Source organism: Carassius auratus, unplaced genomic scaffold (genome assembly GCF_003368295.1).
Source record: "Carassius auratus strain Wakin unplaced genomic scaffold, ASM336829v1 scaf_tig00000492, whole genome shotgun sequence".
Taxonomy (NCBI): Eukaryota; Metazoa; Chordata; class Actinopteri; order Cypriniformes; family Cyprinidae; genus Carassius; species Carassius auratus.
The window spans coordinates 6,979-23,673 of NW_020523304.1; the positions used below are offsets into that span (position 1 = coordinate 6,979).

At 37.8% G+C, this 16,695-nt stretch overlaps 1 protein-coding gene across 1 annotated transcript; it reads left to right on the forward strand.

Annotated features, from left to right (window-relative positions):
* The first annotated feature begins 1,629 nt into the window (after positions 1 to 1,629).
* LOC113069028 (transmembrane and TPR repeat-containing protein 2-like) lies at positions 1,630 to 12,494 on the forward strand. Its single transcript, XM_026242006.1, has 11 exons — positions 1,630 to 2,274; positions 5,698 to 6,529; positions 6,620 to 6,734; positions 7,801 to 7,886; positions 7,971 to 8,155; positions 8,298 to 8,376; positions 8,966 to 9,087; positions 10,723 to 10,804; positions 11,283 to 11,397; positions 11,560 to 11,623; positions 11,760 to 12,494. Exons 1-11 carry the CDS (start codon positions 1,630 to 1,632, stop codon positions 11,937 to 11,939), a joined length of 2,505 nt encoding a protein of 834 aa, XP_026097791.1. The 3' UTR covers positions 11,940 to 12,494.
* The last annotated feature ends 4,201 nt before the right edge of the window (positions 12,495 to 16,695 follow it).

The window sequence follows — 16,695 nt, forward strand, 5'->3', positions numbered from 1 at the left end:
ATAAACCTCATAACATAACTCGGCCTCATTACTGCTATTCAAAACAACCAGCTTTCTCAAGCACTGCTTATCTTTGGGTCAAATAAGGAATGGTAAGTGAAGACATAGACATTTGCTATAAAACTTAAATATTTTGGAGACACTCAAGTGCTCAGTGTCACAGCTGTCTACCGATGAGCATCTTGGGTTACATAAATTAGATTGGACCACACAAAATCTATACACACAGGGTACGTTTGTTTGTCTATCTACATCTTTTGCTTCTGAGTGTGTTTGTAATAGTTTTAGAGCAGTGCATGCTGTTTGCTAATACCTTCAGTTATGACCTCGGAGCAAAGCTGTAATCTGATTTATCATGGCCCAATTAAAACAAGATTACCTCATAATCAAACGTACATGACATAAGCATCTACATAAACCCAGATAAGAGTTAATAATGTACAATTGTTTGATAAACACTGTGGTCCATTTCTGAAACTTTCAGAATTTACTGTCTAGAAGTGCACGAAGGGCTACACTGATTCATCTAAATGTAAAGCAAATATTCTTTATTTAATATATTTGTTTACAAATTATATATTATGCATTTTTAATTGTATTTGTTCTTCACTTGGCTCTTGAATAGACTGTTAATATAATAAAGAAAAGGGCAATATGTGGAGTTACGGTTGTGAAATGTGGCGTCTGATGGTTTGTGACCTCACTGCAGGGGTCATAGCGTGATGGCGGCCGTCGATCTCTTCATTTTCCCAGCATTGTGTTTCCTGAGTCGAAAACAAGTGCAGGCTTTCTCATGGAGTCACAGAGAGCTCTATAGACAGAGATATGGGTCACAGGAAACTGCGCCACTTGTACTGAAGGCTTGATGTATTAGCTACCACTGAAACAGACTGGAAAAGTGTTATTCTCTCTCTATTTTTTCAGGGGCTTGGGTGGGGGGGGTATATTCATTTTTTTAAGATATATTTTTGTTGGATGTTTATTGCATTCCATATCACTGTTTTCAAGCTACAGTAAGATTTTCCCTCTAACTTTCTTTTGTTTTATTGTATATCTAAGAAATATAGAACCTTGTTGGCCTCAATTTTTTATTCTTTTGTTTTCTGAGATACAGTAAATGTGCCCATGTTCATTCCCCCCGTGGCTTTGGCTTTCAGTTTCTCATCCTTCAGAGATCATTGTAATTTAAATATTCAAATCAGCTCCACTCCCACATCATTGCCAATCACAAATGAAAAGAATACATTAAACGGATGAATACATTAAGAAAGTGCATGTATTGTGCTACTGTCACTGCAGGGACAGCAGGATAGTGATGGCTTTATTTAAAACACTGTGAAATACAATGAGATCACAGGTGCTATTAAAATTTACTGCAAAGCTGCATTAGAACAGACTTTATTTATTGTTATACTTTATAAAATAATTTAAAATGTATTTTTTTTATTTTAAATTATTTTATAAATCGCCATCACCTGCTTTCAGATGGAGTGGCTCTTAGCCGTAGTTCACTTGCAAGCTAGGCAATATCGTGTTCATAATCGCAGATGAATCAATCGCATGCAATTAATTGCACAGCCCTATTGTAAACACAAGGTTTATGCAACTTTTATAGTGTTCATGTTCTAAATGTCTTTTTATGCAGTATGGCACCTATTAACTGTATGTTACCTTTTTTTTCTTCTTTCCATATTCTTTAGCCGAGCAATCAAAACCAACCAAGACCTCCTACCAGACACTCCATGGACGAACATCCTGTACGATGACTTCTGGGGCACTCTACTCACCCACAGCGGCAGCCACAAGTCTTTCCGCCCTCTCTGCACTCTCTCTTTCCGCCTCAATTATGCCCTGGGCGGCTTGGACCCCAGGGGCTACCACCTGGTCAATGTGGGCCTGCACTGCTGCGTCACTGCGCTCTTCACTGCATTCTGTCGCCCCCTGCTGGGCGGAGGACCGTGGAGCCTTTTGGCGGGTCTGCTCTTCGCCTCTCATCCCGTACACACTGAAGCGGTAGCTGGGGTGGTGGGGCGAGCAGATGTGGGTGCAGCTTTTTGCTTCTTGTTGTCCCTGATCTGTTATGGCCAGTACTGCCGTCTCAGGGCCAGGGTTGAATGGCGGACAGCGCTGTGGCTTGCTGGGAGTTTGGGTGCTGCTGCGGCTGCTTTACTGTGGAAGGAGCAGGGAGTCACTGTTCTGGCCGTCTCAGCCGTTTATGATCTCTGTGTTGTGCGTCGTCTGAGACTCCGGCAAGCGGTAATGATGGTGATGAAGGTGAGAACTGATTCGCATTGTGTGAATCAGCCTTAGGTCCAAGCAACAATGCAACAGAAACAATGAGGTGTAACAAAACCAGATCCTGAAACTTATAAAATATAATTTTATATATATAACTGATATAAATCCAGAGTCTAGTTTCAGTTTATTTCAGCTTATGCTCAAAGTTCCTACCTGTCTTGGAAAATGCATGTTTGTAATGCAAGAAAATTACCCAGATTTCTTAGAAAATGAGTTGGTCTTTAATTTTTTAGTGTAATGTTATAATAAAACTGTTGATTATGATTACAGACCTTTAGGCTTGTAGGTGCATAAAAATAAAAAAAAAGTGAAATCACTATGACTCAAGGTTATTAACATGTTTTCAATTTTTTTTAATTGAAATAAAATAAAATATAAAAATACAAATTAAAAGAAAAAGAAAGTTACAATGTTGTCTTGGTATCTTACTGATATAATTTCAATGTAAAGTGCTGAAAGTACTAGTTAGCAATAAATAAAAACATAAAATGTAAATAAAACTGGAAGAAAATAGTATTTAAAAAATACTATATTACAAAATATTAATAATTATAATAATACTTTACCTATTACTAATGTTCTTGAATATAATGTCTTGTAAAATAAAGGAACTGTCAAAATGGCTTTTACTTATTGACATTTTTATATAACGGAGTATTTTACTGTGTTTCATCCTGTTAATGTTACCCTATTAAACAGACAGATATTAAGCATTGCATTATGGCAAATGCCATGTAGATGTGCAATGATTCTGTCAGAATTATCACACTTAAACTCATGATGTGTTCTGTACAATATACAAAGCTAATCTTTAAATGTCCATTTTTATCAATATTATAATAAATGGGGATTTTTACAGCTCTCCTCCACCCGTCTCCAGACAATAATACAAGGGTAATCTTACCAGTCCAGACTCTGTACACAGATGCCAACCCCGCTGCACATCTGGGCTCTTTATCGTGGCCTCTCTGCCCATGTCTCCAGCTTTTCTTGCTTGTAATCACGAGGTGCACGAGAGGGGCGACAGGGAGAGATTACAAACCCTCCAGACGGCCACGAGCGCATGGGAACGCAAACAGAGGGAGAGAAAGGAGGATGAGGAGGAAGAGTAGAGAGGAAAGGAAACCATGCCCTCACTTCCCCTCTTTCTCTTTATCAAAGTACTTTCTCGTTTACTCTTAGTCCCATGGTGTAAAATTGGCTCATTGGCTTTCAGTGCTTCAGAGGGGCCTCATTAAATTCAGAAGGAACGGTCAACAATAAAAGATCCCACAGGATCTTCTGAAATGGTTTTTGAACAGCGAAGCTCTGACTTTGCATATTTAATGCCACGCGTCTTAGACTTTAAATTCACGCGGTAATGAATGCGTATCAGGGTAATGAAAACAGATAGGGTGCCCTCATTGATATTCCAGAGGCTACAAACACCCCTAATATATGATATTGCTTTGATTTGAGCAGAATGCGGTATGAGTCTAAAACAATACGCTGTAGATTAGTTTTGAGGTTCAGCCATATGAGTGCACAATGCAGATAGAGGGCAATTTTTCATCCCATTTGCTCTCTAATCGGACGGAGATGAGATAAGGCTCTGTTGATTGTCTGGAATGCGTTCTGCCCTTTTTCTGAATAGCACATGGCTGCTGGTTTAGTGCAGGACCTCCACACCAGCAGCCAACCTGTCTTATTCCAGAAAAAAAGAAAAAGAAAATGCTAATTTGATTATTGAACTTTTAAGGGGGAAATGCAAAAAGTCGAAAGACTGATTAGCAAGGTATATGAATCTTTCAAGCTTCACAAGGAATTCTTCGTAGTCGCTTTTAAAAAATAATTCCACTTTTACGCACAATATTTTGACTCATTTGTCTCAAGTGGAAAGATTTGCAAATAACAGTCAACAGTTTGATTAATGTGGCATCGTTTTTGCTGTGACAGGAAATTCAGCTGTGAAATGATGCTATGGATCTCACACATCCTTGAATACAGTTCATTTCTGGTGTGTAATGACTTTTAGATGCATGAACTGTCTGAGGTGTTATATATATTGATGTTACTCAGAATGTAGTAGGTCTGCTGTTGTTGATGCTCCTACCTTTTTCTTGATGTTAAAAAACTGAAAGATCCTGATTGAATTTGGGCAGTGTCCCAATAGAGAAAGCTGCAAACCCACAACCTTCGTCACGAGTGGCGTAATTAGCAGCAGCTAAAACAAGCACTTCCTTTGTCCTCTGCAGTGTAATGAGTTCAGTTCATCAATGTCCTCCAACGCCCTGGCTATTCCTGTTTGGATTTTGCACTAAATGCAGAGGTTATTCTGTGTGTTTTATGCATTCTTTTTATTTTAGTTACTAACTTTTATAAGCAGAGAAGAATATTATCCTGCAGGAAAATTGCTATTGGTCTAGTGACTTTCTTTCACATCTCCGTTGATAAGGTCTTTGTCATCTCCAATCTAAGATTGATTTTCACAGTTTAGTAAAAAAAGAGCGGGAACAAAAACAGGTGATGAAAGAGTGTTCATTTATTTCAACCCTGAACCATAGATTGAAGTGTCACGCTCAGTGGGAGCAGAGGATCTATTGTGGCTTTAGTCCATAAGTTTCTGGCCCGTTGTGTGTGAAATAAAGGAATCGATATTTGTGGCATCTAATTTCCCTGGTCTTTGAGCTCAGCTTCTCCAGTGTGCACTCTGTCAATTGTCATGCTGTGCCCAAAGAACCATTTATATAAGAAAAGATTTTTCAATTTTACACTCAAAGAACTGTTCAGTATGCAGGATGTAGTATATAGTAGAAATGCAAAGGAGTGCCTTTCCTTTCCTTTCCTTTCCTTTCCTTTATCCATTCCTTTCCTTTTTCATTTCCATTGCTTTCCTTTTTCCTTTCCTTTCCTTTCCTTTCCTTTCCTTTCCTTTCCTTTCCTTTCCTTTCCTTTCCTTTCCTTTCCTTTCCTTTCCTTTCCTTTCCTTTCCTTTCCTTTCCCTTCCTTTCCTTTTTCCTTTATCCATTCCTTTCCTTTCCTTTCCTTTCCTTTCCTTTCCTTTACTTTCCCCAACCCAAACTTTATCTGAAATCAGAAAATCCAAGTCCTTACTATCATTTAAAGCTGATAAAAAAATATAGAGATGTAAAATAAAACAATTCCGTTTTTATTTAAAAAAAATAATAGAAATTAAAATTATATTCACCACATAGTTTTTTAAAATCTTAATGTTATTTCCACCATTGTTTTTTCAATCTCTTAATGCAGTTAAACACAATACATCATGTGAGATGTGGGATTTTTCATGACTAAAAAAATGTAATTTCTCCTGTTGCAAAACTATGTCCACTGTTAAATGTTGTTACTGGACCAATTCAAAGTGTCTCAACAGATGCATTTCATTCTCTTCATTTCTAGGGGAAGAACATGAGCTTGCTGGTCAGTCTCGCATGGCTTGTTGGTTGGGGGATGATTCTTCTGGCAGTTCGGTTTTACTGGATGGGCAACAAGCCTCCAAACTTCTCCAACTCTGACAACCCTGCAGCCGACTCGCCTCACTTCCTAACCAGAGCACTCACTTTCCTGTACCTGCCAGCTGTCAATGCCTGGCTCCTACTCTGCCCTGACAAACTCAGCTTTGATTGGTCAATGGATGCAATTCCTCTGCTCAGATCCATCACTGATTGGCGGAACCTTCAGTCAGTTTTGTTTTACTTAGGATTTGCTCTTCTATCATGGTTTGGCTTGAGAAACCCATCGCTGCAGTCCTCTAAAATCAGTGACACCAATGGAAAATCACATTTGAGCAATGGAAAGTCTGCAACTAATGGATACAGTCATAATCATGATGACAATCACTACAGGGACTCAAACTCCCCCCCAAAAAATGGATATCATAAACCACCCAAAGCACCTCAAAAATCTCTTCCAGCCACAGAGAGTGTGGTGGTCTTTTCCCTCGGACTGCTGGTTTTGCCCTTCATTCCAGCCACTAATATGTTCTTCTACGTGGGCTTTGTGGTGGCCGAGAGGGTGCTGTACATCCCCAGTATGGGCTTCTGTCTCCTCGTGACCGTAGGGTTGAGGAGCATGTTTGTTCGCTGCAGGTCGAGACGCTCCAGAGTGTTCCTGCTGGGCTGTGCTGCAGGTCTGCTGCTTCTCTACAGCCTGAAGACTGTGAGGAGGAACCAGGACTGGCAGAGCGAGGAGATGCTGTACAGGTCTGGCATTGCTGTAAACCCTGCTAAAGGTGAGCTTGGAGAGCTGGGCTTTTGCAATCAGATATGATAGTACTGACAAAGTAAATACTAGTGAAATTTCTTTTGTCTGTTTCTCTTAGCTTGGGGTAACCTGGGTAATGTTCTGAAGAACAAGGGAAAGATGGCCGAGGCAGAGAGCGCGTATAGAAATGCTCTTTATTACCGTGGAAATATGGCAGATATGCTCTACAACCTGTGAGTACACAAACACAGACATGTTTTTTGCCACTATATCACACTTAAAATGTCAGAATGAGGTTGTATATATATATAAATAAAATAAATGAATAAAAATATCAAACCAAATGGGTTCTGAAAACAAATGATAATAACCCTTTTTTTCAGAATTAACTTGATCTTTGGTCTTTTTCTGGCAATGGTGATTTTTGATTAAGGTGATTTTTATTGGATGTATCACGTTAATCATGAAAATGTTTGACAACCAGAAGATTTTTTTAATTTTTTTTATCAAAAGTTTTTTTGCTTGTGTTGGCTTTATTAAAAAATAAATATATAAATATAATAGGTACCAATAATAGTTTATGTTTTATTATTGAATGCATTGTCATTCATGCATAATGTTATATAAAGTATTCAGATACTTGAGTTTGTGTTACTCTGTTCTGAACTTTTTTTATTTTGTGAAAAAAATGTATACAAAAATGCTGATAAATACTTATTTAGCTTGCACTTAAGTCTTGTTGTTGTTTTTTTTGACCAGAAATATGCAAATTATTTTGCATGGTAGAATGCACAGCTCTCTTACTGTATTCACAGGACAGTATTTGTGGTGTGGGTTTTCTCAAGGTCGTACAGCACTTTATCTGAGCCAGTTTTCCATGGCAACTGCCGTAATCACATTAATATGGCATACAGGGCAGCAGACATGAGCAGATGTACACAATTATGGATATGTGCCATAATATTGCTCATTGCTCAACACTACAGAGCATTTAATATTTTTTAAGGTTGCCTCCAAAATTGCAAAGTCTAGTTAAGAGTCATACTTGGCATTCAGAAAACGAGAGTGGGAGGTTGAGGAGCAGTGAAAGTGTTTGCTCTATCTCTCACTCTGGGCTTGTGCATGTGACGGGATTTCATTAGTTCTTATTTGCAGACTCGTGAGACACCTCTAACATTCATTAACCCTGGAGAGGAGCAGAGACCTTAGTGTTTCTCCACATTCTTGTCCTTGCAACAACCTCTTACTTCGCATATCATCTCTCAAGCTCAAAAGCAATGTGTGCTTTATTTCACTCAGTGGTTTGCTGCTACAGGAGAGCGAGCGATTCTCAGAGGCTCTGCATTACTACAAACTGGCCATCGGGAGCAGACCGACTCTGGCCTGTGAGTTCAGATCTTTAGTTTCACCATTTTGACAAAAAAAAAAGTCTGTTTTTAATTACTTCTCCCTTTCGTCCTCTTTCACAGCTGCATACTTGAATGTGGGCATCATCCTGGTCTCCCAGGGGAATATCGAAGAGGCCAAACGCACCTTTCACACTTGCGCTGACATCCCCGATGAGAACCTGAAGGACCCTCATGCCCACAAGAGCTCCGTCACCAGCTGCTTGTACAACCTCGGCAAACTGCTTCATGAGCAGGGCCAGCACGAGGTACAGTACTCATCTGTATATGCATTCATTATTAGTTTAGATGGATGCAGTTATGTTCTTGTTTGAATTGTTCCATGGTTGTTTTTAATTAACAGTTCTCGTTATCACATTATGACTGTTTGTTTTTATTTGTCGTCCTCAGGAGTCGCTGTCCATGTATAAAGAGGCTGTGCAGAAAATGCCACGACAGTTTGCGCCACAGAGTTTGTACAATATGATGGGTCAGTGATTATTTCTCAGTACATTCAGATGTTTTTATCTGAGATTCAAAAACACTTACATGACACTCTAAATAAATTATTTGCATTTACATTTAGTCATTTTAGCAGATGCTTTTATCTAAAGCTACATACAAATGAGGACAATATAAGCAATCAAAACCAACAAAAGAGCAATAATATGTAAGTGCAATGACAAGTCTCTATTAATCTAATGTATACAGTAGATGGCATCTCCAGTGATTTTTTTTTCCTACTACTACTACTCCTTTCCTTCACATCTGGAGATGCTACTGGAATCTGATACATAAATGTCCTCTTGTGTTACTGATCTATTGTCATGAGATATGATGAGTTTACATTTATTTGTTTGGCAGATGCTTTTATCCAAAGTAACTTCAGAGTCCATTCAAAGTGTAAATTTTATTAACATGTTTCGTAGGGAGTAAAACACAGGACCCTGGTGTTGCAAAAGCCATCCATAACTTCTCAAACTCATCCCATGACTTGCTTGTCTCTGCATTTGATTTGATGGCATGGAGTGCAAAAAATTCTACGTAATTTTACACGTCCTTCTGACCTTGGCCCACAGGTGAGGCATATATGAGGCTGAATAATCTAGAGGAGGCAAGGCATTGGTACAGAGAGTCTCTGAAGGCCAAACCTGACCATATTCCTGCCCACCTGACCTATGGAAAACTGCTGTCTGCCATGGTGAGTCAAGCTGACAAGTGCATTATTAACCCTTCGTGTTTTTGTGCTGTCAAACGGTCATTGTGAATAACATGTGGAAGATCAAACATATAGTGGTGGTGTATAAAAGTATGAGACCGCATTGAAAATCTGCAATTAAAAAGTAACATTTAAACCTAAAATGTATTTATTTATTTACTTGCACTTAAAATTGCAATGGTTAAGCCAATCATTATTTATTATTTGTACTTTTATATTCATGTTTCGGGAAAATAGAAGCATTTTTACTTGTGGTCTCAGGCTTTTCTGATCTATTTTAGGCACTGTCACTGCTATTACATTTTCAATATGAATGTAAAAACCTGAAGCTAAATGGATTTGTGAAAGCATAATTAAATATTAAATAAATTCAGCTTTCATTTCAAACTTGAAAAGGGGAGACCAAGTGGAAAGAAGAGTCCACAGATACCTGGTTATTAAAATAATTTGAGTCACAGAAGACCCTTCATGAGCCTCTTAATGCTGAGGTTCCTTTTAATTGCTTTGTCCTTGAGGGGAACATTAACACAAAATTGTCTCTCAGACACCAGCATCGCTTTGATGTCTGTCTGCATACAATATAACAGTCGTCCAGTCGCTTGTGATATTTTCTATTTTCCTCTCTGACCACTATGATGTAAATGGAGAGGGGTGATGAAGAAAGGTCGAGCAGCTGCGTCCCCCCAGGACGGGATATCTCACATCCTTCCTCTAATCTGATTTAGGTTTGTGTCCCGGCACGGCTGGTCAAGAGTCCAGACTGTTGCCTCAAACCTGTTTGCTCGCTTTAAATTCCCCTCACCGGTCTGTCCGTTTAATAAACAGCTTAAAACCAGTTATTATCCCTCAGGCACCGTGCTTAATGTAATTACTCTCTTTCTTATTGAAAACATCTTACTGGTGAACTTTTGACCAGCTGTCGAGGAACTGCAGTGTATTAGCCGGGTTACTCTGTGTCAAACGGTCAGGACAGCATCAGACAAATTGACTGAAGTTATGGCATGTTGTACTTGAACGATTCAAACATTTACTGTTCTGGTTTACTTTTCTGTCCAGCCTGGTTTTGAACTTCTATTGAAAATATGTCCCTGAAAACCTCTAAAGCTAATTTAATGCTTTAGTTGCTAGATTAAAGTACAGGATGAGGCTAAAACAATAGCTTGTTTTGTATTTACCCTTTTGGATTCAAATCTGAAGCCATTTAGTGCTTTTTGAAACCTTGACTTATAGGTCTGTACATTTGATAAACGTTCTTGGATGTAGTTGAATGCTTTTCAGGAACCGTGGCTACATGCTACAGCTTTCCAAAGTACTTCTTTAGACTCTTATCAAAAGTGTTTGCCACAGAACCATTCAGTGAATTAAGCATAATATAACCTCACTGCTTATGACAAGAACATATGCAAAGGTAACACCAACATGGAAGCAATCAGCACTGAACCATAAAGAAAGTGTACTTTATTAGAAAGCGTACTAACCATAAAAAAGGTATACTTTCCCACACTTTGATAACGTCTAGCATCATATATAGCACAGATTTAAAGGGTTTGGTTATGATTGTGTCCCTTCATTAATAATGCTGGGTGCAGGTGTAATTATTTCTTAATTTCTCCACAGGGACAGAAGTCTGAAGCAGAGCATTACTTCCTGAAGGCAATAGAGCTGGATCCTGCTAGAGGAAACTGCTACATGCATTACGGTACAATCTGATTTGCTTTCTGATTGATTTGCTTCACTTCTAATTTGTTTGATACAGTGCTCAAATATATTTGAAATTTAATTTAATAGTGTCTTTAAATATTTCACCTTTTATATTTTTAATAAAATGTATTATTATTATTATTATTAAATCGTTTTTTCCTTTTTATTATTATTACTGTTATTATATAGAATTTATGTAAATCTTTTAAGAATATTACACATTGTAATATATTATGATTATTTATTAGAACTGTAATTATTTTTATATACTGATATACTCATTTTATATACTGAAGTTCACTGTGCCTCATGTGCTTCATCCTCCACTCTTCCTTTCTTTGTCTCGGTGTGTTCTTGGAAGCTTGCGCTGTGTATCTGCTCTGATCTCTGTCTGTTCGACCTGTGGGCTTCTGGCCTGCTGTGTTTGAGTTGTTTTCGATCCTGTGAGCTCCTCTTTCTTTCTTCTTGTCTGTCAGGTCAGTTTCTGTTGGAAGAGTCTCGTCTGGGAGAGGCGGCAGCGATGGCTCAGAAAGCTGCAGAGCTGGACAGTTCAGAGTTTGACGTGGTGTTCAGCGCTGCTCATATGCTCAGGTGTGTGTCTCTCAAAAACATCTGCACAGTTTTAGTTTCAGGTGGTTTGCGGGTGAACTCCACTTGTTTCATCTTCCACAGCTACTTGCCAAATAGATACACAGAGTGATTTTATATAGTCAAACACTTTTTGTTGTTAACTTAATGTGTGTTTGTCCACAGACAAGCCAGTCTGAATGAGGCAGCTGAAAGGTATTATGGGAAGGCAGCTGATTTAAGACCTGATGTAAGCACCTTCTATAGCTATTATTTAAGATTAAAGTACTGTCTTTCATCATACTTGTTGCCTCTACTGTTTAGGAATACCAAAACCTAATTCTTTAGCCATCCTCATCCTAATTATCTGTTTCTTGATTTCCCAGCATCCAGCTGCTCTGATGAATCTCGGGGCGATCCTCCATCTTAATGGGAAGCTGAAGGAAGCTGAGAGCAACTACCTCCGTGCGCTGCAGCTCAAACCAGACGACCTCATCACACAGTCCAACCTCCACAAACTCTGGAACGTCATGCAGAAACAGGGTCTGCGAACCTCTGGCACGTGATCTGCTGCTGAAACCTCTGCTGATACTTCTGATCCGATTGGAGCTGTGTGCTGATTCAGTGCTTATTGAGAGATATTGCTGGAACAGGTTCATACTTGAACTAGTCTGGAGGTAGGGAAGGAAGATGGAGCCTCTGTGAAAGTTTGCTTTGGACACTAAAGATCCCTAAAAGTGTAAAAGAATAGTAAAGTGCACAAACACAGGAGAGATGGTGTTTGCATCCTGCTGGATTGTATTCTTCTGAAAACACTGACCATGTTGTATTTCAGTGGTTATCCCCCCCCCACCCCCCAACTGAATCACATTTTCATTTTCTTTTGTAGTGACAAAGGAGTTGAGGTTGTCATTATGCTGATATTTAAAATGCCTAATCTTAATTTATTGTTGATAAATCAACAGTTTGTTACCTACAGTGGTTGTTAATAGAACTTCAATTCTCAGTATCTCCCATCACTCAGATCTCAATCTATAATGGAGCACTATTACGATGCTTTGTCTGATTTCAGGCTTTTAACAAAACGTTTTACCACAATAAAATGTCTGTTTGACAATAAATAATGTCATTGAGAGTCATTATTATGAGAAAAAAATGACCGGTTTCTGTTCCAGTAAGTGTTCAACATCAAGAAGCTCCCTCCTGTCTAAACGCAAGGACAAGACCCTTATCAGATCCTTTCTGTAATAAATGTTTTGCTGCCATCTATTTGAAGACTATTGCATTGCAGTATAAAATGCACCTTGCAGCCCGTAATTAGAATAAATATATTTTGTTGCCATCTTGTGGTTGAGTAACACATTGCTACATTCAACAAACAAGCCCATGTTCTGTATAAATAAATGAAAACGGTTTATTTACAGTAAGATATTGATTTTTGTGCTATTTTTCTGACAATAAATATTAAAGTTGAATGGACAGTTATAATAATAATTATGATGCCAGAATAGGTAAAAAAGTGTTGCAAATTTGTCCCGGAGTGCTTCCTTTCTCTGAAATCTTTAATGTCTCCTGCATGATGTGTTACTATTTTTGCCTCTGGCAGATGTGTGTGTGTGCACACTCAGTGAAGTGTGTCTATATATGGAGGAGTCGTCCTCATCCTTTTCAGCTCTGACGTTCTTTTGCTATATGTTATGGTGATAATCCGAAATGCCTCCTCTGATTTGTCACTGTTTGCGTTTGATGATTTCCTCTGATCTGTCTTATATGGTAATGATGAACTTGATTGGAAAGTTTTGAAGCTTGCTCTTTTCTTTAGGGGGCTGATAGGAGCCAGTTTCTTCAGTGTGTTTGACGCAGCAGAGGAGAAACTTGTGCTGCGTTCTAGGCTGGTGGAATACTGGGTCAAGCAGGAGGAGATGATGGAGAGCTGTTTAATGCTGATGATTTTGGTAAAAGTCATCATTGCTGGTGGGTTTGTACATTGGGTCAAGGAGAGAAATAATCTTAATTCAAACATTTTTAAGCAATTTTATTATGATGCTGCTGAATGATGTCTAACTGTTCAGTTTTGTTCATTGCCTTTTATACTTCGTGTTTTATTCAACTGTTGTTCAACAGACCATGTGAATGTGACCATGTCGCTGTGCTGGTAGAGTGGAGTTAATTCATAATAGTAAGTGGGGAACAGTGTGTGGTGATGGCTGGGATTTGGCTGATGCTGCAGTGGTGTGTCGAGAGCTGGACTGTGGAGAACCTGTAGATGCTCTGGGTGATGCGCATTTTGGACCGGGATCAGGGCCAATCTGGGTGAATACTGTCATGTGTACTGGATCAGAAACTACACTGAAGAACTGTGGGTCATCAGCATGGGGTAAAAATAATTGTGATCATAGTAAAGATGCTGGAGTCATCTGTTCAGGTGAGCGGTTACAAATGACAAATTTCATCACTGAAAATTGTTCACAGTTCTAATCTTTTTAGATAATTAAAAAGAAAAAGAAAAAAAAAATCAGTAAAGTGGGACATTCACAATAATAAAAAAAAAAAATAGGCCTACACATTTTTCCCTTTTTTAATAATAAAGACAACAACAACAAAAAAAAAAAACTGTTAAGTCACACACAAGATCAATAATCTTAAGATATGACTTAAAGATTTCTGTGCTAAAATATACAATGTGTAAAATAATGTAAATCCTCATTAGGTAACAACACAAACAAGGTACTTGAGTTGAAGGGAAAAAAATACATTAGTGTAGGGAAAAAAAAAATCAAAAATAAACTTGTTAAAACTTTTAGACTTTTTTTGGCTGCTACTATGGGCACAGTAGCTTTCACTTCAGAATGAAGAATTTAAGAACGAAAGCACAGATCCAATATCTGTATCCAATATATTCATTTGTTTCCCCTCAGATTCAAATGTTTACGTTGAGACATGGGCCTAAACAACTCTGTTTACTAGGATATTTGCCAAGATGCATGTTAATTTAATTTGGTCTGTATTTGTTTATCCATGCACAAAAAAGCGGAAGAGATCTCAATTAGGTATTTATGTGCTGTTGATGCATCTGTTTGTATGCATGAGCTTTGGAAGTGTGCTCGTGTCACTACACGTTGAAAACTTAGCTCAAGCACTCGACAATTCCGTCAACTATCTTCTTTTAAGCTCGCCCTTCATAAAACCTTATCATCCCAACACTTGATTTTGAATGAGAATGCAAGCGTTAGCAATATGCATAGACGGACACTGGTGAAAATGTGGATAGTTTTAAAATAAGGTGCCTGTGTTTAAACTACAGATATCGATATTTTACGTGTGGCATCAATGCATCGTGTCGTTATACATTTAATCTGTGGATTGATCCGTATCGATGGATCATACCCCTAATGTCTATGCTAACACTAGATAGCAGCAAAGAATCACTCATTGGCTCATTCTATCATTTAAACAGTTCTTTTCTCAGGTTTGACTTGGGTACTAATGTTCAGATAGTTAAAAATCATTATTATTACATTTAATCACATTAAGTCAAAGTTTACCACTTCATTTAAAAAGACATATCAGTTTTAACAATTATGCCACATTCTGATTAAATTTAAACCTGAAAAATTTTATAAACTGGAAAGTTCCAGTCAGCTTTTTATTACCTGTAAATTATTTAAAATATCTGTATCTACAACATAATCTGTGTCTGTGTGTAAGCATGCTTAGGCTATATTAAGTAATAGTGTGTGTCTTAAGTTATATAGTTAAACCTTTTCATTTGTGTATGAATCTCATATTCTCCATTATGGATGATTCTGGTGTTAGCCATACATTTCACTTTGGCTGAGACCCCTGACAGCATAGAAGCCACGAAGGCCATTAAGTGTTTAACCCTGGTAATCGCTGCTTGCAACTATATTTTATTTATTTATTTGCTTGGTCGTTGGTCGGTATTACAAAACATTTTTCTTTCTAAATTGATTTCTGTTCAAGTAATAAGAAACCTACTTCTATATTTATGATGAAACATTTTTCTTTACAATTTATTAAATTATCAGCAATTTGTTTCTAAACATGTTTTAGAGTTGTTTCTTGTAACCTCTGTATCTGAATCTAAAGAGTATATATTCTATAATTATATTGTTAACTATTTAAATTATCTGTGTCCTTTCATAAGTCAGGCTGGTTGGAGGTTCTCGCTGCTCTGGGAGGTTAGAGATACTTCATGATCAGACGTGGATGTCAGTGTGTGACGCTGTCTTTGACCAGCAGGATGCAGAGGTTGTGTGTAGAGAGCTGGACTGTGGGGCTCCTGTACAGGTGCTGGGAGCAGCTGCGTTTGACAAAGGAGACGCTCAGATGTGGACACAAGAGATTCAGTGCAGAGGAAATGAGTCTCAGATTCACCTCTGTCCAACATCATCACACAAACACAACTGTTCACCTGAATACATCGTTGGACTAGTGTGTGCAGGTTCCAATGTGAATTAAAATGTCTAGATAATGATTAAAACATCTAAATTATTCTCCATTAATTTGGGTGTTTTTGGTAAATATGAGAAAAACAGGATGTGATTTTTTTCCCCTCTTGGTCTTTCTATCAAAATATTCACATAAATGTAAACTTTAATTATAATAATTGAAAGACATTAATGAATTTTCTAAGGTTTTTTTTATGGGTTTTGTGACTAGAACAGTAGATATGGCTATCCATTGTGACATCCTTGTTAACATTTTCAGTGGATCCAAACTTTTAAATTTTTCCATGATAGTGGAAATGGTCATTCTAAATTAATGATCTATTTTCTTATGTAGCCACTTCTGATCTTTGTGCCTCAACAGCCTTTGCAACACACAATTACTCTATTCACTGGTCTTTTCGTATGGTGATGAATGACTAAATAATTTTGGCCCGTGAAACAGGCAGTTCTCCTAATGACCAAGATGAACTTAAGAATGTATTAATGGATATATAATGCAGGTGGATTTTTATTTTAAACACTAATTAATTTATAGAGTATTTTAGTTGTCAGTTTTAGTTAAGTTGGAGTTTAAAATTGTATAATATTTTCAATGCTAAAAGAGGCCAAAAGGCTTTTAAGGATAAAAGAATAAAAAGCAAAGGTTTTTTTAAATTTATTTTTATTTTATTTTTTTCTACTTACCGGTGGTGCTAATGGAAGGTGCTTTTGATCCTTTTAATGTATTTTTTTATTTTGAATGTCTCTTAATCCCTCATTCTTTCTTTTCAATATTTAGACCGTCTGAATGTGAGGTTGGTTGGTGGTCACAGTCCTTGTGCTGGTAGAGTGGAGGTTTATCACAGAGGTC

Excerpts from the sequence above, each read along its gene's own strand:
- LOC113069028 (XM_026242006.1), top strand. The coding sequence starts at position 1,630 with ATGTCTTTTTATGCAGTATGGCACCTATTAACTGTATGTTACCTTTTT. Across the intron at positions 9,088-10,722 it reads GAAAACTGCTGTCTGCCATG|GGACAGAAGTCTGAAGCAGA; the intron begins GTGAGTCAAGCT and ends ATTTCTCCACAG. Across the intron at positions 11,398-11,559 it reads AGCGCTGCTCATATGCTCAG|ACAAGCCAGTCTGAATGAGG; the intron begins GTGTGTGTCTCT and ends GTTTGTCCACAG.